This window comes from Myotis myotis, unplaced genomic scaffold, assembly GCF_014108235.1.
Source record: "Myotis myotis isolate mMyoMyo1 unplaced genomic scaffold, mMyoMyo1.p scaffold_m19_p_19, whole genome shotgun sequence".
Lineage (NCBI taxonomy): Eukaryota > Metazoa > Chordata > Mammalia > Chiroptera > Vespertilionidae > Myotis > Myotis myotis.
This window is the reverse complement of record NW_023416323.1, coordinates 37,527,153-37,548,771: the sequence shown is the minus strand read 5'-3', so window position 1 is coordinate 37,548,771 and position 21,619 is coordinate 37,527,153. Positions and strand designations below refer to the sequence as shown.

The window sequence follows — 21,619 nt, the reverse complement described above, 5'->3', positions numbered from 1 at the left end:
CTCCTTTCTTTGTCTTCCACCTACTTTTCCATCATCTTTTCTCTTGTCCATTCCAACTTGTCAGGCAAAATCCCTACAGCTGTATTCGGTACACATTTGTGCCAGGACGCGAGGGACCGATGCCTCTGGGTTTTCTTATTGAATAGAATGTTAACACTCAATTGTTTAGAACTGCTCCCAGTTTGGCTCAGTGGATAGAGCATTGGCCTCGGGACCAAAGGGTCCCAGGTATGATTCTGGTCAAGGACACGTACCTTGGTTTCAGGCTCCTCCCAGACCCGGTTCCTGGTTGGGCCTCGTGCAGGAGGCAATCAACTGATGTGTTTCTCTCTGTCTTTCCCTCTCTCTAAAAATCAATGGAAAACTATCCCTGGGTGAGGGTTAAAAAATAATAATAAATAAAACTACTTCCTGATGTAATGAGAAAGAGGTGGCAAATCCTGACCTTTCTGGAATTTTATTGGGAAAGGCAGCTGGCATCCGTGGTGAGGATTATTCCATTTTCCTCCCAACAAGTGAGCTGTAGTGAGTCGGCTGTGTTTGAAGGGCTCACTGTGACACCCCGAGTCCCTGGAAGGTGGATGTCCGAGTTGGGGTCACCTCCTCTGGGCCAGGTGTGGCAGGAGGTGACCCCGGGAGGTGAGCAGTGCCAGTCCAGGGACAAGAAGAGCAGGGTCTGTGCACGAAGGTGAGGGGACTGTTTCAGGTCAGACGAAGGGCAGGGCTAAGGGCTGGTGCCTTCTCCACAGCATTCCCCTTGCATTCTGGGATACTGTGGGCAGCACCCTGTCTCCTCTCTCCTTAGAGGCCTGCCCTATGGAAACAACCAGCAAATCCAGCTCAAGGCACAGGACTCGGCCCAGGTACCCATGAGACTGTCTCCACGGACACCCTAGAGCATCTATGATGAACCAGGAAGCCAAGTAAGTGATCTTTCCCCTTTGCCTCCTCTCTGTCCCTCCCGTTCACTCCTTCACTCCCCCACCCACTGCCAGGACTGCTCCCTACCCAGATTGGCCCCACTGGGCCTGTCCCCAAAACAGCAAACCTACACTTAGCCACCATTCATGAGAGTGAACATCAATGGACACAAAATCAGCAAGGGCCTAAGATAGCATCTACTCTGCCTATTTTATAGATGGTCTAACTGAGGCCCAGAGAGGGAAGGGACTTGCTGAAGGTCGGTTGTGAGTGTGTATCAGCCAGGATGGGCTTGTTTATGCTGCATAACAAACAGCCTACAAAGTCCCAGTGTCTTATGAGAACAAACATTTATTTCCTCCTCGTTCTTGTTGTGAATCAACTGGGACCTTTGTCCACATTGCCCTCTTTCCTGGGCCCAGTCTAAAACAGCTGCCACGACCTGGAGTACTGCCAGTCCCTGTGGGCTTCCACCTCATGACCCAATATGGCTGCCCAGGGCTCAGTCATCACATCATCATTCCAGCCACAGGAAGCAGCAAAGAAGGATACACAACACTTCCACCTACGTCCCATTGGCCAACACTTAATTACATGGCTGCATCTAACTGCAAGGAAGGCTGGAAATAGAGTCTGTTCCGGATGACCAGGGAATCTTCAGGGGTTCTGGTACTGAGGAAGAAGGGGAGAACAAATTTTGGGAGACAAGTGCTTAACACAGACAGAGAGCATCACAAAGGGGTCCATGGGAACATATGAATAAAGCATTCCCAGGACACCATCTACAGGGAATGAACTAGAGTCTAGTTACTAGACCATTTCAGAGTCAGGACACAGGCACAGTTGGCTTCCCCCCAGCTGCCTTATCCCTTTGCTCACCTATCTCCCAGTTCACCTGTCCCCCCAGCTCACCTTGCCCCCAGCTCATCTATCCCCCCAGCTCACCTGTCCCCACAGCTCACCTGTCCCCCAGCTCACTTGTTCCCCAGCTCACCTGCCTACCCTGTCCCTGCAGGGCCAGCTCCTCATGGACCCCATTAGCTTCCGGCTGGGCACCAAGAACCAGTGGGGTTGGCTCGTGAGTCTGCTCAGCAATGACCCAGAATGGCTGAGTGCCAAGGTGAAGTTCTTCCTCCCCAACATAGACCTGGGCTCCAGGAACGAGGACCCAGACCCCACACAGAGGGTCCTCCTACAACTCAGGGAGCTGCACACCCAAGGCCTGGCCACCTGGCAGGCCTTCATCCACTGTGTGTGCATGGAGCTGGAGGTGCCCCTGGAGCTGGAGGTGCAGCTGCTGAGCACGTGGGGCCATGGAGACGGTAAGGGCGTGCACAAGGGGTGCAGAGGGGCTCGGGGAAGACGGGGCCCCACTTGAGTCACACAATTGACTCAAGACAAGAACAGGATTCCATGTTTCTGGACACTTCCTAGAGCAAATTCCCTACTGCCTCCACATCAGCTGGGGACCTTCCACCTCATACCATCCCAGTTGTCCAGGGAGGCGGGGTGCCCGGAGAGAAAGAATAGGTGACTCCTTGCAGCCAGGAAATGCCAAATAGCCCATAATGCCCCAGAGCTTGCTTCTTGCAACGAGGTCAGAAGCAGGCGCAGGGAGAGCCCTCTGACCTGTACTGCTGGTTGCAGATTGAACCTGTTCAGGTCCGGGGCATTTCTCGGGCGCCTTCTGCTTTTACAGCGCTGTGGGGAGATGGGGAGGACTCACGCCATGCCTCCACCACAAGGCAGCATGCAGGAAATGCAGGGGGCTCACCGTGTGCACATGCACACGCATGCATGTATGCATACACACATGTGCGCACACATACCCAGCCGCGCACAAACCTACATATACACACACATTTCTGTCCCCGGCTGCCTTCTCGGCTCATCACCAAGCTGTGCCCTCCACAGATCGCTGAGTGTAAACTTGATTTCTCCCTCGCTGGGGACTCACCCTTTGGGGTGATCCCTGAGGCAGACATCAGAGCTGGTCCCAGCACATCCCATGTGTATTATACTCTCCCCCCTCTCTCTCAGGGTTTCCCGGTCCTTCGGAAATGGGTGCAGAAAGCCAACCTGAACCTCTGCTCCACCTCGGTGAGGCCTGGGGTTGGGGAACGGGGGGGGGGGGGGGAGGGTGAGCATGCTCAGTTCCCACGTCAAACCCAGAGGAGGCCGCTGGCTGGTCCCAGCCATTTCCCATAAACCATCCTCCTCTGCCCCTGATGCACCTGCACATGCCCCCCGCCCCTTTCCAAGCTGGATGCCTTTTATTTGTTTTTCTTGCCTCCTTGCTCTGGCTAGCAGTTCCAGGACTCTGTTGAATAGAGTTGGTGAAAGCGGGCATCCTTGTCTTGCTCCTGATCTTAGAGGAAAAGCTTTCGGTCTTTCACCACAGAGTATGATGTCCACAGTGTGTTCGGAACCTTTATTTCTGTAGATGTGTGGACTCTTTACTTAGAGGTGTGCATGGCAGAAACATCAAGCTCTGACAGGAAACATCCAACCCATCATCCCAGCTCCCCCACAAAGCCAGACTGTTTGTCCCGGTCCCTGGTCCCTCCTGGCCCTCATCCCTGAGCTGCCTTCACTCAAACCCTGAGTGTGATCCACTTGTCTGCCTGCCTCCTCTTTGTGGAACGGAGCGCCCCACAGTCCTGGGTACCTACCTCCTCGGCCCCGAAACCTCACCCCTTACGCTTTCCTTCATTTTTTCCAGGCCTCAAGCGGCCTCATCAGAGCTGCGGGTCCTCACCCCGCCGGAAGCAGTTCAGGAGGCAGCAGCTCGGTGGGTGCCAAGGCGGGGAGGAACCTGAACACAGGGATTGGATGGCACCGGGGCCAGGGCACAGATCCTGGACTCGGTCCCCTGCCGACGAGCCTCCAGGGGCTTCGCGGCTCTTGTAGTCCAAGCTTCCACGAAAGACAGATCGAAGGTCCTGGGTGGGCAGAGGGGAGGGTGGCGTCTGGCCAGGAGGGGCCTCCCCAACAGGCCGCCCAGGGGCTCCTCCAGAGATGGCTCAGCTGAAGGAGCTGGAAGCAACCCAGCAGGTTGCAGCTTTATCATTTAGCTACTTCCAGGGACACCCCATGTCCTCAGGGCTGAGGGGTCCCAGGGAAGTGACCATTGTAACCTCAGGCCTGGGCCCTCATTGGCCAGTTTAGAGGTAAACAGGATACCAGGGAGAACTCCCCAAAAGCAGAAGCCCTGAGGCACACAGGGAGGAGACATGGGGGTGCTGAGGACTGGCCAAGGGGCTAGAAGAGACCGAACTTCCCTTGTTTTGCACCAGGTGTGCAGAAGAGTCCTTGTTCCCCACCAGCTGGGAGGCCCAATGGGATATAACATAGACTTCTACCTCAGGTCCCCCACCCGGGGCTCTCGCTGGCCCCCAACAGTGGCCCCAGTCCCTTCTCTGGTTCCACCCCAGATTTCCCAATAACTCAGCAGTTCTAACGTCAGTACCTGGCCCCGTGGGGGGCCCAGTTCCCACAGTTCTGATTGGTCAGTGCTGGACCTACAGGTCGTTAGCACCGCCCTCCCCCCCTGCCCTGGGCATTACAGAACTGAAATGGTGGGGAGGGGCACAGAGTTCTCAGATATTGCAGGAAGAGGTTGTTCTGATAAGAAGTTGCAAAAAGAAGAAGTTGCAAAGGAAGTGCCCTCTCCCCTTTCCCCATCTTATTGAAAACTACGCCACCCATGCTGTTGCCAAACACAGAGCCATGATCCCCGCTTCGCACCTGGTTAAACAGCTGCCAGAGTCTGCTTCGGCAGAAGCAGTTCCTTCTAGGGATTTGGGTGGCACAAGAGCCCCTGGGTGCTCCTGCGACCCCCCCTCCCACATAACACAGCTGGGGCTGTAGGATCCCAGCAGCCAATACTGGGATGAGGTTGGGGGCGAGGGGAGGTCTCAGCCTCATGCCATCTCCCTGCCCCCAGCAGAACTGGCCAAGAGGTACCTACAGCAGCTGAGGACCTCGGCCCAGCAGCGCTATGGCGGCGAGCTCCCGGGGCCAGGGCAGCCCCTCACCTTCCACCAGGCCTACGTCCCCCCAATCCTGCAATGGAGCCGGGCCACAGCACCCTTCAGCACTCAGGAGGGGGCCGTGCCGGGGAGCCCCAGGGCAGAGGATGGTGCTGACGTGAGCCTCCAGGACCTCTTCGGCCCCAGGGCAGACAAAGGGCCAAGGGTGATGGTGCTCCTGGGAAAGGCGGGCATGGGCAAGACCACGCTGACCCGCTGGCTCTGCCAGAAGTGGGCCAACGGCCAGCTGGACCGCTTCCAGGCCCTGTTCCTGTTTGAGTTCCGCCAGCTCAACCTGCTGGCGGAGGCCCTGACGCTGCCCCAGCTCCTGTTCGACCTGTACCTGCGCCCCGAGGAGGGCCCTGACGCCGTCCTCCAGTACCTGGAGAGGAACGCCAAGGGGGTCCTGCTCATCTTCGACGGGCTGGAGGAGGCCCTCCACCCCCATCCCAGCGGGGAGACCGCGGGCCCCGAGGCGCCAGGCCCAGCCCTCGCCCTCTTCTCTGGCCTGTGCCGGGGGACCCTCCTGCCCGGCTGCAGGGTCATGGCCACCTCCCGGCCAGGGAAGCTGCCGGACTGCCTGCCCACCGAGGCGGCCACCATCCACCTGTGGGGCTTCGACGGGCCGCGGGTGGAGGAGTACGTGGGCCGCTTCTTCAGCAACCAGCCGGCCCGGGAGGCGGCCCTGGCGGAGCTGCGGGCAAACAGACACCTCCGGAGCATGTGCGCGGCGCCCGCCCTGTGCCGGATCGCCTGCCTCTGCCTCCGCCATCTGCTCCCGGACCTCTCTCCAGGCCAGTCTGCGGCCCTCCTGCCCACCGTGACTCAGAACTACGTGCAGATGGTGCTCGCCCTCAGCCCCCGCGGGTACCGGGCTGCTGAGTCCCTGAGGGGCCTGGGGGAGGTGGCCCTGAGGGGCCTGGAGACGGGGAAGGTGATCTTCTCTGCAGGAGACATCCCTCCTGCCATGATGGCCTTCGGGGCTGCCCTGGGCCTGCTGACCTCCTTCTGCGTCTGCACAGGCCCCAGGCAGCAGGAGCCGGGCTATGCCTTCACTCACCTCAGCCTGCAGGAGTTTCTGGCTGCCCTGCATCTGATGGCCAGTCCCGAGGTAGACAAAGACGCACTCGCCCGCCACGTCACCCTCAATTCTCGCTGGCTGCTGCGGACCAAAGCCAGACTGGGCCTCTGGGACCACCTCCCCATCTTCCTGGCGGGTCTGGCATCCTCTGCCTGCTGTCCCTTCCTCTGCCACCTGGCAGAGCGGGGTGAGGCGTGGGTGGGCGCCAAGCAGGCCACAGTCATACAGGCACTGAAGAAGTTGGCCACGCGCAGGCTCACGGGGCCCAAGGTGGTAGAGCTGTGTCGCTGTGTGGACGAGACACGGGAGCCGGAGCTGGCCAGCCTCATGGCCCAAAGCCTTCCCTGCCAGCTGCCCTTCCACAACTTCCCGCTGACCTACGCCGACCTGGCTGCCCTGACCAACGTCCTGGGGCACAGGGAGGCCCCCATCCACCTGGATTTCGAGGGCTGCCCGCTGGAGCCCCGCTGCCCTGAGGCCTTGGCAGGCTGTGGGCGGGTGGAGAGTCTCAGGTGAGGAAGGGTAGTGCAGGGACCTGGACTTTGGGGCGAGTGGAGGTAACCCACCTGGCAGACCCGCTGCGGGAGACTGGGTAGGACTCGTGGGTACCAGGGAGGACGGGCCCTTCCTGTCCCTTAGCCTGTGACGCAGTCAGGGGCACCGTGCTTCACCAGGACGTCTGGGGTCCATTGGGTCTCCTCTTGTCGTGGGATCTGGATTGTCAGTCTGCCTCTCTCAGCCATGGGCTGGAGCCGCTGATCCGGGCTGTGCTGCTCCAGGCTCTTTGACTTCAGTGTTATTTAACCTCTCAGCCTGCGTTTCCTCATCCCTCAAGTGAATCAGTAATAAAACCGACCTCATAGGGTTGTTGTGAGGTGAGATAAGGCATGAAAAACACTTAGCACAGCTCCTGGCCCACAGTAAAGGCTCAGTATGTGTAGCAGCTAGAGAAAGGGCTCAGCTGCAGGAACAAAGAACCCCTCACCCCACCCTCCCCAAAATAGAGTGGATTCAATACCGTAGCATTTTCTTTCTCTCTCCGGGAAGACTCAGAGTCCGGGTCCGTGGGATTGCTCAGCTCCACATGGTCGCACAGGGACCTGGTTCCTCCCATTCTTGCTCATCGTCTCCTTGGGCATGTGGATCTGCAGGGTCAAAGCTGAGACAGGGGCCTAGCTGTGCTCTGGCTTGCGGGAAGGGGAAGAGAGGTCATGGATTAGACACACTCCGTGCGGTAAAGCTCATTCCTGGAAATAGGGCACATCTCTCCAGTCACATCCCAGTGGTGAGAACATACTAGTAGTCATATGGCCACACTGAGCTGCAAGGGAGGCTGGGAAATGCCGCCTCTGGCTGAGAAACCATCTTCCCGGGTATAGCTCCATGCACGGGGGATGGGTTTCCGTGGACAGTTAGCAGTCTCTGCCATGATATGTATTTGTTACTACTATAACCATTACAACAACAGCAATAACAGTTACTACATTTTCCCCCTGCTAATCCTCACCTGAGGATATTTTTCCATTGGTTTTTAGGGAGAGGAGAAGAGAGAGGGAAAGACAGAGAGAAACATCAATGTGAGAGAAACACATTGATCGGTTGCCTCCTGCATGAGCCCTGACCAGGGCCTAGGCCAGGGAGGAGCCTACAACCTAGGTATGTGCCCTTGACCAGAATCGAACCTGGGACCCTTCGGTCCACAGGCCGATGCTCTACCCACTGAGCCAAACTGGCTAGGGCAACAACTATTAACGTTACTGTATTCATTCGGTTCCTTCTGTCGGAGGAGGGGTGGGCGTGACCTCTAAGCCCCGCCCAGCATTGATTATCTGCCACCTTGCCTCCCCCTGTGGCAGCTTTAAGAGCAGGAAGTGTGGGGACGCCTTTGCAGAAGCCCTCTCCAGGAGCTTGCCGACAATGGGGAGCCTGAAGAAGCTGGGGTGAGCCAGGACTTGGAATGGAGAGGGGTCCTCCGCTGGGGATGCCAGAACTCTCCTCCCTTCCCTCAACCCTACGCAGGGCAGATCGGGCCTACCTCCCTTCCATCCCCGCTTCTCCCATCCATCTTTGCTTACCCTGTAGGTTAGCCGGAAGTAAGATCACTGCCCGAGGCATCTACCACCTGGTGCAGGCTTTGCCCCTCTGTCCACACCTGGAAGAGGTCAGGTGAGTGCTCTCCAGGAGGGTTCACCGGCCGAGGGAAGAGGTCACCGCCCAGGGCTTGCATGTTCAGTGGGCCCTGACTGGTAGTTTTTCAGTGTGGCTCAGAGAGGGGAGGCATCAATTTAAGAGCTGGGTGGGGCTGGATCCAAGCTCAAGGCTCCTAACGACCCCAGACAAGGGCTTCTCTCATCCAATATTTTGGGCCGTTTTGAAGGAGGTTGAGTTTTGAGGCCCCCTTCCCTCTTTCTGTGACCCTGAGCGGGGGATGGCAGTAAGTAGGCTGGTGTTAGGCACTGTGGGCTCACATAAATGCACGAATCATACGCACACCTTCACATTCATGCACAAATGCATGAAGCATACACACACGTGCACTTGTCTGCTCTCTTAAGTACATGCCCCACATACATGCACACTCGAAGGTGTGCATATATGCAGCGCACACACACGTGCACACTTAGATCCACATACATACTCCTACCTGTGTCCGTGATGAGTGGCTGGAGAAGGGTGGGGCCAGGGCGCCTCCTCAGCAGCTCACGGGCGGACCCAGTGCCAGCTGGCACCTTTGTGAGCTTTAGAAAAGGCACCCCTTCATCCCTAGGTGCAGCCTAGCACTAGGGTGCGCCTCTTGCGTAATGGAGCATTAGCTGGGCCACAGCTCTGCTCTGTCCCCCCTGCTGGGTGTCTCCATGCATGCTCACCGTGCCCGATGGAAGAAAAGATCAAGGTCACCCTCAATAATTAGAGAAGTAAATGTCAACAAGTTCAGCATTTCCAAACATGTTTCCTGACCAGAGCGGTCACACACAAAGGCACCGCGGACTCTTCAGTTCTGTCCCTCCAGCCTGGAACCCGGGCAGGGCTGGGCTGTGGATGCCAGGAACCTGGGCAGGAGTCCAGGCAGGAACCCGGGCAGGACTGGGCTGTGGATGCCAGGAACCCGGGCAGGACTGGGCTGTGGGTCCCATTTGATGGGTGAGGCATGTGAGGTCAGAGAGGAAGGTGCTTGGCCTAGGGCTCTGGTGAGTCAGGGCTAGAGCTGAGGCTGGAAGCGGCATTTCCTGCAGCCCAGCCTAGACCACTCATCACCTGGGAGGCAAGAGGCCCTGATGAACTTGAGCCTCAGGCACATCCCAGACATTTTCCTGAGAGCAGGGTGCTGGGTCTCCTCATCCCACCTCACGAAGCCTTCATAGTCCACCCGCTGGGTCCCTTGGGCCACCAGAGGGACTGAATGAGGACTGTATCGAGGCCGGCAGAGGGCCTTGCCTCCTAGCTGGACCTATTGAATCCCATGGAGCAGGTCACCAACTCCTTCTGGGACCCTGTGTTGTGTCTCCCTCATGAGGGTGGCCATGACCGTCCCTTGCCAACTGGAGCTTCTAAGGGTCCCCACCCCAGGGCTGAGGGACTTGATCTCCCTTGTAGCTTTCAGGACAACCAGCTCAAGAACCAGGAGTTGCTGAGCATCGTGAAGGTCCTCCCTTGCCTGCCGACGCTCCGGAAGCTTGAGTAAGCGGCCTTTCCACCTGCCTGAGTCGCCCTCCGACCTTAGAGAGCAAAGGTCTGGGGCCCATGGGATGGGGGACTCACTCCTGACACCTTTGCCTCAATCATGCAGCCTGAGCCACAACAATGTCTCCATGGCGACCCTGCTGGGCTTGACCGAGGTGGCAGTCACGTGCCGGACTATCAGGATGCTGCAAGTCAGGTGAGCAGAAGGCGTCTTGAGAAAAGAGGAGGGGCTAGGAAAAAGAGGAAGCCCTAGTGTGCAAGACGTCCATGCTTGAGTCTGTTTTACTCACATCGGTGTGTCCAGAGCCTAGCTCGGGCCTGGTACCTGGTACTCAACAAGTGAATGAATGGGAAGATGGATGGACGGACCAACAGAGGGATGAAGGAATGACGAAAGGGGAAAAAAAAATCTAGGAAGTGTAGGCATAGCGCGGAATGAGGCGCCGCGTATCGCTCTCCGTGGTGCTGAACCAGCGCTGCCTGTTGGATCACGGGCAGGTTCAGTGTTATGCCTCTTAATCCCAAAACACAGGAACTCCTATAAAATCAGTGCGTTCCTGATTTCTATTATCTCTCTCGTAAAAGTTGTTTTCCTGGCTTTTTGAAGCACTGGGTTCATCAAGCAAGGGCATCGTCACCCTTGTACATGTCTGATTTGGGGCACCTTAGCCGGTTTTGTGATTGTCAATCACAAAGTCCGCTTCCTCTGGCGGTTTGGGACTGCACGGGGTGCGCAGGGAGCGGGTGAGGTGCTGGTTTCCAGCCCACGGGTTTCATGGCTTGGTGTCTGGCCCTGCAGGGAGGCGGACCTCATCATCCTTCTCTCCCCGCCCACAGAGACAGCTGCGGAGCTACCTGGGTAAGAAGTTAGGGAGGGAGCTGGTCTGGGCCCAGGCAGTTGTGGGGAAAGGTGGCCAAGGGAGTTGAGGGAGAGCTGGGGTGTGGGGAGCCTCCTTGCTGCTGCTGCTGCCCTGAGAAGTGACTGACTGCTCAGAGTTGGCAAAGGACTTCCGCTCCCAGAGTGAGCCAGCCCCTTGGGGTGGAGGTGGGGGAAAGTCTCCAAACTGCAAAAAAAAAAAAAAAAAAGAGAGAGAGAGAGGGGAAGGCAATTATGGTGCCTACATCTTACAGTTGTCCTGAGCATTAAACAAATTAATACATTAATGCTTAGAACCCTGCTGGCAGCCAGCTGGCACTCAAGTGCTGGCTCTTCAGCTGTGCATGGGTTCCAGCTTGGCCAGCCCTGGGTGGCCAACGGAAGGGAAGTTGCCTTTCCGTGAAAGAACATTCGGACGGTGCTTCCCCACACCACTCCCAGCTGAAACTCCGAAACAGATGACGCTGTGTGTCCCTGAGCAAGTCCTTCCCCGGCTCTGAGCCTCACGTCCCCTCACCCATACAGTGACTCAGTAGGACCACTGTCCTTCTCTCCCCCACCCCACCCCGACTGTCCAGAGAGGTGGTACCCAGTACGGTAGCCACTAGCCACATGTGACTATTTAAACTTATATGAGTTAAAATAAAGTAAAATGGGCATTTCATGTCATCACTCACATCAGCCACGTTTCAGGAGGCCAGTGGCTCCCACCATGAGGGGCCCAGTACAAAACCTTTCCATCACCCCAGGCAGTTCTGTGGATGGCACTGATCTCCAAGTCAGTGTAAACGTGGCTCACACTCTCCCAGCTTCTCTCCCGCCCCAGCCCTCCCCTGGCCCAGGGGGAGGGAGCCTGGAGGTGCCATGGCTTTCCACAGCCTGACTCACGTATGGCCCGTGTTCCTGGCCTTCTGAACCGCGGATGGTACATCTACACGTGGAGACCATGGCCCCTTACACAACAGCGGCTGCTTTTTGCTGAGCTTCACTTTTGTGCCTGTGGTCACCCCATTCAGTCCTTCGGTCACTCTATATGCCAGGAATTGTCATTTCATGTCAGAAAAGAGAAAATGGAGGCTCTGATGGGTGAAGTGACTTGCCCAGGGCCGCACAGCTCTCTATGGCAGAGTCAGCATTTGAATAAAGGTTCCATTTCACTCCAAACCGCCTGCTCCTGCTGCTTCGCTGCCTAGTGCCGTGAGCACCTCCAAGCAGCCGGCTTTGTTGCTCATTCACTGTGGGTCGTGCTAAGGAGTCTTCAGCCCCTAGAAGCCAAGAGCAGAGCCTGAGCTCCCCAGCCCAGGCCAATGTTGGACTTGTTCTTGCCAGATCCCCAGCCCTACGGGGAAACGCCGGCCAGAAAGAGGCTCAGAGCAGAAGCTTGGCCCTCAGGTACCTCGATGGGATCCATGGTCTTGGAGGAGGGATGTGATATGGGTGGAGGGTGTCTTCCCAGGGGAGGTGCAGCAGGGAGGTGGGGAGGGGAAAGGGGAAAGCAGACCTGGGGCAGGGAAAGGACATGAATAACCCGTCCTGGCCTGAACAAGGAGCATCTGGCACAACAACGGCAACAGTAACTGTCATTTAATGGGCCCTCGCTGTGTGCTGGGCACGGTGGTATTTTATATCCATCACCTCGTTGTTATGCTTTTGCAAATTCTGCAAAGTCCACATTATTGTTCCCATTTGACAGAGGGGAACATTGAGTCTCAAATAGCTTAAGTGCCTTGTCCGAGATTACCCAGCAACTGAGAAGCAGGGCCAGGATTCAACACCAGGTCTGTCAGCCTCCTGGCTCCCCCAGGTCCCATGCCTCGTGGCGGGGCCAGGAGCTGGAGGAGGCATCGTGCAGCTTCTTGCCCTGAGCCCCTCTCCCCCCTGCGTCACCCCAGGCTGCAGAAGTGTTGCCTAACCATCAGGGATGTGGAGATGCTCATAGCCCAGCTCCGGGAAGTCCCCCTCCTGGAGGAAGTAGAGTGAGTATCATGGGGCGCTCCGGGGCAGAAGACGGGAGGGCATGGCAGGGCAGGGTAGGAAGGGCCTCCGTTTGGGGTGAACAGTGCGGGGAAGATGCCTCCTTAAGGATCTGGGGGAAGCTATTATATAACAGCTACTGCTTCCACCTGGCCACCTCCACCTGGCAGGGTGTGACCTGTGTGTCACTCCTGCCTGTCCCCTTCACTCCTTCCTGCTGCTCAGGATGAAGCCCGAATCCTAAAACCCCGTGTGATCCGGAACCCTGCTCCCAACCCCCAAACCCCATCTGACCCCGCCCTCTGCTCGGTCTTCCCTCCAGACACGCAGGCTCCCTTTCCGGTCCTCAAATGTACCCTTGGTGTACTGCTCCTCCGGCCCCATCTCTCTCTGCCCCTTGCTGATTGAACTAGTTTCGCTAGCCTGCAGCTCCAACATCAGGGAAGCCTTCCCTGACCCCAGAGCAGGTCATATGCCCCCGTCATCATGAAGCTGGTCACCAGAAGTACTTGTGTAGGTTGTGGCATAAATTAGTGGTTGAGGGCAGGGCCGTGAAGTCAGGCTGCCTGGGTTCAAACCACAGGTCCGCCTTTGAGCAACTGCCCTAACCAGTCTGACCTCAGCGTACTCATCAGTAAGATGAGGGTAACAGTAGCGCCCGCGTCCTAGGGTTGTTAGGGGGAGTAAAAATGCCATCATTGCAAAGGCCCCTAGGACAGTGCCTGGCAGGTCGTACACAGTCTTTTACACTCATTATTATGAAGGATCACTTACCTGAATGATGCTTTGCTGGAAGTCAATGAGGGGGGGTGTGCATGTGGAGGGCTGGGGAGGGACCCCCCAGCAGCACATGCAGAGGGCCCCTCTGTCTCAGCCTCTCAGGGAACCAGCTGGAGGACGAAGGCTGTCGACTGGTGGCAGAGGCTGCCCCCCAGCTGCGCATCGCCGGGAAGCTGGAGTGAGTGGCCCACCCCACTGTTGGGTAACAGAGCCCCGAGAGTCCCAGCGGGTCCCCATGCCTATCGTCACCGCCCCTCACCCCCGCCTTCTTCAAACTCCTGCAAAGTCCGAGTGGCTCAACCATGCCCTGCTTTTGCCTCTGACATGAGCCAATTATGAAAACCCCTGGTAGAATGGGTCCCTTGTACCTCAGTGGCTTATGTTCTAGTTTGTCCTTACAACAGGCCCTGGTGGAGTGGGATGAGGTGGGGTGGAGTGTTGCATTGAGCCAACGTTGGGGGATGGGATGGGTGGGTGCTGGGGTGTTGGGGTGGGATGGTGGGGTGGGAAGTGGTGTGTGAGGCTGGAGGTACAGTGTTGGGTGAGGGGTGGGTTGTGGGGGTGGTGGGATGGAAAGAAAGGGTATTGAGCTGTGGGGCACGGTAAAGTGGGGGTGCTGCCTGGGTGGCTTGTGTTGGGTCTTAGCATGTGGGCTGGGGTGGGGGTGTTGAGGTTGGGTAACTGATGTGGAACCTTGGCTTTGTATTGAAATCCTGGCTCTGTCATTTGGTAGCTTTGTGACCCTGGGAAAGTACTTTCATGTCTCCCAGCCTCCGTTTCCCCACTTGTTAAATGCGCTTAGAATGGTGCTATGAGCTATGAGCATCTCCACTGAGGCTCCGAGGGGCGAAAGCCGTGGGTCGGTTCTGGTCAGTCAGCTGGAGAACTTGATTCTCTGAGTGGGGTGGGGTCCTGCGTCTCTCGGCTCATCCACCTGAGCTGGAATCCTTTGAGAGCCCCTGGCCAAGGACCCAGGACACCCCAAGAGGGCCAGGCAGGCAGCGGCTGAGCCAGGAGGAGGGGACTGGGGACTTCAGCCACCTGCTGATGGCTGCCACCCCCTCCTCTCCACAGCCTCAGTGACAACGGGCTCTCGGTGGCGGGGGTGCCCTGGGTGCTGAGGGCAGTGAGCACGTGCCGGAACCTGGCAGACCTGCACATCAGGTGAGCCGTGGACGCCTGTCACCATGCCCTCCTCCAGCCCAGAGCTCTGGCTCCTCCCATCATTCCGGGTCCCAGTTGCCTCCAGAGGGAGGGACCTAACAAAACCACGATATGGCTGCAGGGTTAGTATGGAGTGGTGCAGACAGCACACATAAGCATGTTAATGCGGCATTTTTCTAACAAAGCTTTTCAAACATACTCCAAGGTAGGGAGCGTGGTATAACGAACACCAGTTCCCACCAATAATTACCCGCACTGTGTCACTCTTGCAGCATCTGTCCCTTGAAAACCTGATTTTTAGAAGAAAATTTGTCATTTTAATCCCATTTTTAAGAAAAAGAAAAACGAAAAGAACATTCACTGCATTAAAAAGCAAAATATTTTGAAGGACCCTCTCCCAAATGTAGTCAGTGGTCATTGATACGTGGGAGAGACGGGGAGTGATTTTCTTTTTACTTTATTATATTTTCTAAGTTCTACATAGGGATGAAGTGGGACTTTTATAATGAGAAAAAAATATATACATAAAAAAATATATACATTCGGTTTGCAAGACGAGGTTAGGGATGCCGGACTGTAAGTCACAGCCTCCTGTGGATTCTCAATGTCTGCCCTGACCTGGCAGTGACCTCCTTCTGCTGGGCAAGCAACCTCAGCCCAGGTGCCACCGGTGGACAGAGGGAGGGTTTCAGCCCGAGGCCCAAACCACAGAGACCACAGCACTGAGGCTTTCTTTCAAGGGCGTACCCGGAAACGAGGGCTGATGATAGTTTGAAATCTGTGAAAGAAAGACTTCAGGACCCGGGAAGCTCAGAGGGTCAGGGGAGGTCAGAGGAAGTGACCACAGCTAGAGGCTGGGGGATGGCAACCAGGAGGTTTCTCCAGGTCAGGCTAAAAAATGACCCGGGCCCTGGCCAGTTAGCTCCGTGGAGAGAGCATCAGCCTGCAGACGGAAGGGTTTGATTCTGGTCAAGGGCATGTACCCCGTTGCAGGCTGGATCCCCTGGCCCCAGTCGGGGTGCGTACAGGAGGCAACCTCTCTCACATCAATGTTTCTCTCTCTCTCTCTGTCTCTCACCCTCCCTTCCACTCTAAAAATCAATGGAAAAATATTCTCAGCTGAGGATTAACAAAAAAACAAAAACAAAATGATCCGTCGCAGCAGGAACTCCATAAGCCTCTTGCCTCCTCCCTCTCTTCTCTCCGCAGCCTCATGCACAAAACTGTGGTTCTCACGTTTGCCCCAGAACTGGAGGAGCAGGAGAGGACCCAGGAGAGGTAGGGCCCCAACACCATCCCGACCTCACCCTGGGCCAGGGCCACCCCCTCCCAGGCTCCCACAGCTGGTCAGTGCCACTCAACTGCTTCACATAGGCTCAGCAAGATCCAGCGGGCATAGAGGGGGATGCAGCCCTAAGGGGAGGGTCAAGGGAGAGATGCTGTGCCATCCCCTAGTGGCGCCTGAAGAGAGCCCTGTGATTCAAGATGGAGATGGCACCTCGCTGGGGCAGGCGCAGGGTAGCCAGAGAGACCCAGGCCCTTCGGCCTGAACCCAAGGATTGCCTGGCCTACGCGTCTGATTTTGGCCAGAACTTCTGGCTTCCTTTGGCACAAGGACCCTTAGAGAGTGTTTGCCTCCTCCAGGGTGCCTTCCTGGATTGCCCCCAGCCCAGCACATAGGCAGAGACTCAGCTCTGTGCTCCTCAGTGTCCACCTGCAAGGTCTTCTGTAGGGTCTGAGCTTTCGGAGGCTTGCCTGAAGCTGAGGCTGGCATCTCTGAAGGCGATGATGATGAGGGGGAGGATATTAATGATGCTAACGGCCAAGGTTAATGGAGCACCAAGCACCAAACTAAGGCAACTCACGTACATTCTCCAGTAAGAGCCTAAGTGATTGTCCCAGGTGACACAGCCAGGACACAGAGGAGCCTGGAGGAACCAAGGTCTGGCGGTGTCCAGGCCTGGGTGGAGACTGCATGGTGGGAAGCGCGTTTGCTCAGCCTGGCCTGGTGTGTGTCTCTCCAGAGCTGCGTTTCTTGACAGCCTTACGCTCCGCGTGTCCTCTGAGCTGCCCCCGAGCTCCCCGAGGATCAGGTACAGTGACAACCTGCAGGGCCTGGGTGTGGCTCCGGCTCCCTCCCTCCCTCTGCAGGAAGCCCGCCCCTGGCCCCCAGCCCCAGCTGCTCCCTGGATGACAGGATCTGCTCTAGCCAGGAGTTGGGGCCTGGCTTCCCTGCCTCCCACTCTCCTGCCCAGCCCTCCACAGTCACCTTCCCCACCAGCCCCCCCTTAAGTGCCCCCAACTTCCAGCAGCTGAGGGGGTGTGGGAACTCTGGGCAGAGAGCATGGGGGGCTTGCAGCCCCTTCTTTTCCGGCCCTGAAGCTCAGCTCAGCCCCCCAGGACGCTCATCAGTTCTCCTCTGGCCTCTCTCTTCTCTGTCCATCTGCCTCTCCCTCCCTCTGTCTGTCTCTCTCAGATCATGTCTGTCTGGTTTTCTGTGGACCTTTTCTCATTGTCTGTTTGTCCTCCTCCGGCACCATGCACACATGCACGTGTGTGTGTGTGTGTGTGTGTGTGTGTGTGTGCATGTGCATCTGCTCTCTCTCTCTCTCTCTCTCTCTCTCTCTCTCTCTCCTCCTCTCTTTGTCCATCTTGGTGTCCCTCTCGCTGTGCCTCTGACTCCGGTTTTCCTCTGCCTGTGTGTGATGTCTGTGTGTTATGTGTTGGTCCCTCTTTGTCTGTCTGTCTGGGTGCCAGATGCGTCTGCCCCAGTCCCTCCTGCAAGCCTGTGTGCTTGGGGCCAGGCCCGCTCTGGCCTCTGTGGCGGGGCTGCAGGGCTGTGGTTCTGCCTCCGCAGGCTGACACACTGCGGCTTGCAAGCTGAGCACCTGGAGCAGCTCTGCAAGGCCTTGGAAGGAAGCTGTCGCCTGGGCCACCTCGAGTGAGTGGCGCTGTCTGTCGGAAGGCGGGTGGGTGGGGCTAAGCAGTGAGTGAGAGCTGGGTTTTGTTTTGCTTTTTAAGATTTGGACCTCCTGCTGCAATAGAGAATCTGGTGAAAGGTGTGCCTCTTCCCCCTAGAATATAGGTTCCCCCACACTTGACTCCCCCTGAAGCCCATCCCTGACCCCCTCGGAGTCACAAACCCCAGGATAAGAACCTGGGGGAGACCCCAGCTGACCTAGCGCCACCTGCTAAAGTCTGGCCCCACCACACCGTGTCCAGTTTCAGGAGAAGCGGAGTGAGTGAGGCGATGGGATGGAGAGACAAAACTCCTGCCCACCCCTCCCTCCACCAACCTGTTCTCCCCGCCCCTCCCAGCTTATCAAAGAATGCTCTGGGGGACGAAGGTGCGGCCCAGCTGGCTCAGTGGCTCCCAGCGCTGGGCGCTCTGCAGTCCTTGAAGTGAGTAGCTGGCTGTCCTCATGGCAATGAGGGGATGTGGCGGGGGGCGGGGCGGGGGGGGCGGGCAGTGAGGGGGGCTCTTCTTATGTCCCATCTCTCTCCCTCCGTGGCTTCTCAGAAAGATTAAATAAGAAAAGGCATGTCTGTTGCCTGGCCAGTCCCTGGCACGTGGTGAGTGCTCAGGAAAGGGCGTGATTCTCATTCATATCGAGTCTGGCATCTGTGACTCAATGGTCCAGCTTCTGATTTAAGGTTTCACTTCCTGAATCTGTTCCTGGGAGGCCCAGTCGTCCCGGGCAAGGCAGGTGGGAAGTATGACTGATTGATGTAGAGGCTGGCAGCCATTCTGACCATGGGTGCAGGGCGGGGCTGTTGGCTGGGTGCAAGCTGGTAGGCAGAGAGGATTCGGATCCCACAGGACACCCAAGCAGGGTGCCCGGGGCATCTGGAGGACCTGGCAGAGACGGGAGATTCTCAGAGGGGAGGTCTGGTAGGAGGCCAGGAACCCCAGCCTTTGCCTGCAGCGACCAGACTTCCCGGGTCCTGAAAGCCTCCTGTGTTCTTGGCCCCACATCCCCTCCTCCCAAGCTCCTCTGGGACAAAGCTAGAGGAGCCCTGGTCCCAGGTCCCAGGTCCCAGGTCCCGGTGTGACCTTGAGCAGGTTCCATCACCTCCTGAGCCCTGGTTCCCATCATTAACACATAAACAGTAAAGGGGCTGTGCTTTGGCTCCAACCTTAGAAGGAGTCTGTGGCCTGAGGCCCTTCCTGCTCCGACAGGCTCCCTGGGATGCTGGGAAGGAGAGGAGGGGCCTGCACCTGGGCGAGGAGGAGGGCCTCCCCACTGCAGGCAAATGCTGTGTGATGGGAGCTTTCGGGACAAATCCCCATGTGATCTCCACACTGGATGGATGCCGAGTCTGACCCAGGGCCTGCGAGAGCCTGTAGGCACCCACCAGGGCCCCCATCCCGAGGCGGGCGTCGTTAAATGGCAAAAGAAGCCACCACGACAGGTGGACAGACATTGGTCACCAGGCACCACCCCCCTTTATCGGGCGCCTAAAAGCACTCCCCACGTTCATCGCAGCCAGAGGGAGCCACGGGGTCTAATCGCAGCTCTGTCACCCGTGTGTCTTGTAACTTCGGGCGAGACCTGGCTGCTTTATGGGCCTCGGTTTCCCCATCCGAGTGGGGGACTGGAAGAGGCGCGCTCACCTATGAGAGCTCCTAGCGAGTTTCGTCGTCCGGACGCGGGGACCGCCCTCCCCTGCCCTGTGCTCTGACCACACAGAGGGTGCTTTCAGTCTTGTCACTTGAAACAAGACTGGGACCCCTGCCGACACCACGCCTGTGATTCCCCAGCCTCAGTGAGAACCGCTTGTCTCTGGACGCTGTGTTCAGTTTGGCCCAGTGTTTCTCTGCGGTGCCGTGGGTCCTCCAGCTGGACATCAGGTGAGTGAGTCTCAGGGCCCCGCCCGGCCCCCGCATCTGCGTTCACCACAGGCATCCTCAGGGCCCGCGGGGTCCCGGGTCAGTGTGTGTGGGATGGGTGCCTGCTGAAGGAATGAATGAGTGAGTGAGTGAATGAATGAATGAATGAATGAATATAGCCCAGGACACTCAAATTTCTCCATGGGACACAATCCATGGACTCCCTCACTCTCTGGGTTATTCTGGGAGACTTTTTTGTATATATTTTTCTTGAATTCAGAGAGGAAGGGAGAGAGAGAGATAGAAACATCAATGATGAGAGAGAATCACTGACCCGCTGCCTCCTGCACACCACCCACTGGGGATGGAGCCCGCAACTCAGGCATGTGCCCTGACTGGGAATTGAACCTCCTAGTTTATCAGTCAGTGCTCAACCATTAAGCCACGTGGGCCAGGCTGTTCTGGGAGACTTTTAAGAAAACTGGGAAACACCCTTGTGACCACTGAGTGCTCAGGGACTCGCTTTAATTGTGGGGTCTCTGGAGCTGATGAAACTATAGAAGGGAAAATGCACCCAGCCACACAGCTCTGGGACATGCAATGTAGATCATGCATGCTTCCTTGAAAGGCCTGCCCAACCCAACCCTCCCCTCCCCCTCCCAAGAGTGGGCAGTGTGAGAGCAGACAGACCAGGTTCAAATCCAGGCTCACCAGTTCCCTGCGGTACAGCTTCCAGGAGGTCACTGAGCCTCCCCACGCCTCAGTTTCCTCATCTGTAAAATGGGGTAAGAATACTTCTTTACCTCACAGTTTTCGCATGAGACTCAACGGAGATCATGTGGCAGGTGTGCTTTGTATGTGCCTTAATGCATGCAGCGGTTGTCATATAGTTACTGTGGTATTTGCTGAGAAAGAATGCAGGCTGCCCTCCAGCCTCCCCTTGACCTGGTCAGTCTGCTCTCGTGCCCTTGACCTGGTCAGTGGGCCCTTCGCCCGGTCTCTGATTGCTGCCTCCTTTCTGCCTGCAGCTTCGAGAGCCAGCACGTGGTCCTGAGAGGCGGCAGAAGAGCCAGGTGAGGGCGGAAAGCTCCCAGGGTGAGGCGGGCTCCCCTTTCCCTCTGGCCCCCATTTCCTGGAGGAGCCTCCCACCCCAGACCCATGCGGACCACTGTCAGCTCCAAAGTAAACCCCCCTCCACATGAATTTGCAGGAATCCGCTGCCTTCACCCTCTCTTGGAAGAAGCCAGCGCAGAGGGAGGGAGGGGACACTGGGTGGCAGGCACCAGAGTGGAGCCGGGCTGGCAGCTGCCGCTGTGGGGGAGGGGAGAAGGAAGCGTCCGGGGGACTTTTGCAGCCTCTGCAGACTCGCAGTCTCTTATGAGTCACTGCCCTTTCACACCCTGAGGAGCTAGGAGCGCATCTGAGAAGCCAAGAGCCGTTGGCGCGCTCTGAAAGTTTCCACGTCTTTGCTGTAAACAAAGGACAATAGTGACTTCTCGCAGGTGCTCCCGGCTGCCCGGCTGCCCCCTGGTGGGCACCTCAGTTTCGCTCGGCAGGTTGGCAAGCACCAGAGCCACCTGATGCGGGTGTCTGGGCTGCTGCGTCCCTTCCCCAGGTGGCTTCTGAAACCAGGGCTGGCCTCGGTCTAGGGCTTCTATTTCTGGGGATCCTCTGGGTTTTTGAGGCCCACAGTGTGGAGGCACAGGGAGACGAGTCATGTGACAGCCACATCTGTGTTCAGAGTGAGGAGAGGCTCTGTCCTGGCTCCCCCTAACCTGTCAGGGGCCGCCCCCGTGGACAGGTGGGCCTCAGTTTCCCCATCTGTACAGTGAGGGGGTTGATTGTCTTAAGGGCCCCTCCCTGCCCTGACTGATGAGTCTGAGCTTCTAACGTGGATGATTTAAACTTTCCTCTCCAAACGTTTCCCCGCCCAAGGTGTCTGCCGGCCCGCAGCCCTCCACCAGAGTCCCCCGCCCAAGCCCAGTCCTCGGGGTTCGGTCAGCGCTGCGTCCCCAGGAGCTTCTGGTACCTTCTTACCCACGTCTTGTTTGGGGGTAACCACAGTGGGGAGAGGGCTCAAGGAGTGAGGAGAGCCTGGGGGATCAGGCTGGGGATTGGGAGAGAGGAGAAAGGGAATTAGAGAGAAGGGGAGAGAGAGGGTGAGTGTGAGGGCTGTGGGCCCTGCCCTGATTTCTCTGAAGGCTTCCAGCTCCCCGACGAGGGGCTATGGGACCTGGCGGGCCCCTCCCTCTCCTGGCCTCAATTTCTTTTCTTTGTTT

At 57.4% G+C, this 21,619-nt stretch overlaps 1 protein-coding gene across 10 annotated transcripts in view; it reads left to right on the top strand.

The window, feature by feature from the left end:
* The window catches only part of NLRC5 (NLR family CARD domain containing 5), a 76,486-nt gene that overhangs the window by 23,560 nt on the left and 31,307 nt on the right, over window positions 1-21,619 (top strand). For 8 of the 10 annotated variants that reach the window (XR_004973575.1, XM_036345425.1, XM_036345423.1 and 5 more), the window contains exons 3-23: window positions 806-923; window positions 1,937-2,243; window positions 2,962-3,021; window positions 3,644-3,712; window positions 4,871-6,545; window positions 7,890-7,973; window positions 8,116-8,199; window positions 9,628-9,711; window positions 9,821-9,910; window positions 10,514-10,573; window positions 11,921-11,983; window positions 12,484-12,567; window positions 13,440-13,523; window positions 14,420-14,509; window positions 15,719-15,787; window positions 16,534-16,602; window positions 17,367-17,450; window positions 17,828-17,911; window positions 19,272-19,361; window positions 20,369-20,413; window positions 21,276-21,365. Coding sequence is in view for 9 of the 10 variants with exons in the window: in XM_036345425.1 (XP_036201318.1) it covers window positions 1,949-2,243; window positions 2,962-3,021; window positions 3,644-3,712; window positions 4,871-6,545; window positions 7,890-7,973; window positions 8,116-8,199; window positions 9,628-9,711; window positions 9,821-9,910; window positions 10,514-10,573; window positions 11,921-11,983; window positions 12,484-12,567; window positions 13,440-13,523; window positions 14,420-14,509; window positions 15,719-15,787; window positions 16,534-16,602; window positions 17,367-17,450; window positions 17,828-17,911; window positions 19,272-19,361; window positions 20,369-20,413; window positions 21,276-21,365 (3,353 nt within the window). In the remaining variant the exon portion in view is untranslated. The remainder of the gene's footprint in view (window positions 1-805; window positions 924-1,936; window positions 2,244-2,961; window positions 3,022-3,643; window positions 3,713-4,870; window positions 6,546-7,889; window positions 7,974-8,115; window positions 8,200-9,627; window positions 9,712-9,820; window positions 9,911-10,513; window positions 10,574-11,920; window positions 11,984-12,483; window positions 12,568-13,439; window positions 13,524-14,419; window positions 14,510-15,718; window positions 15,788-16,533; window positions 16,603-17,366; window positions 17,451-17,827; window positions 17,912-19,271; window positions 19,362-20,368; window positions 20,414-21,275; window positions 21,366-21,619) is intronic. The other 2 variants (XM_036345427.1, XM_036345429.1) reach the window with 2 other exon arrangements.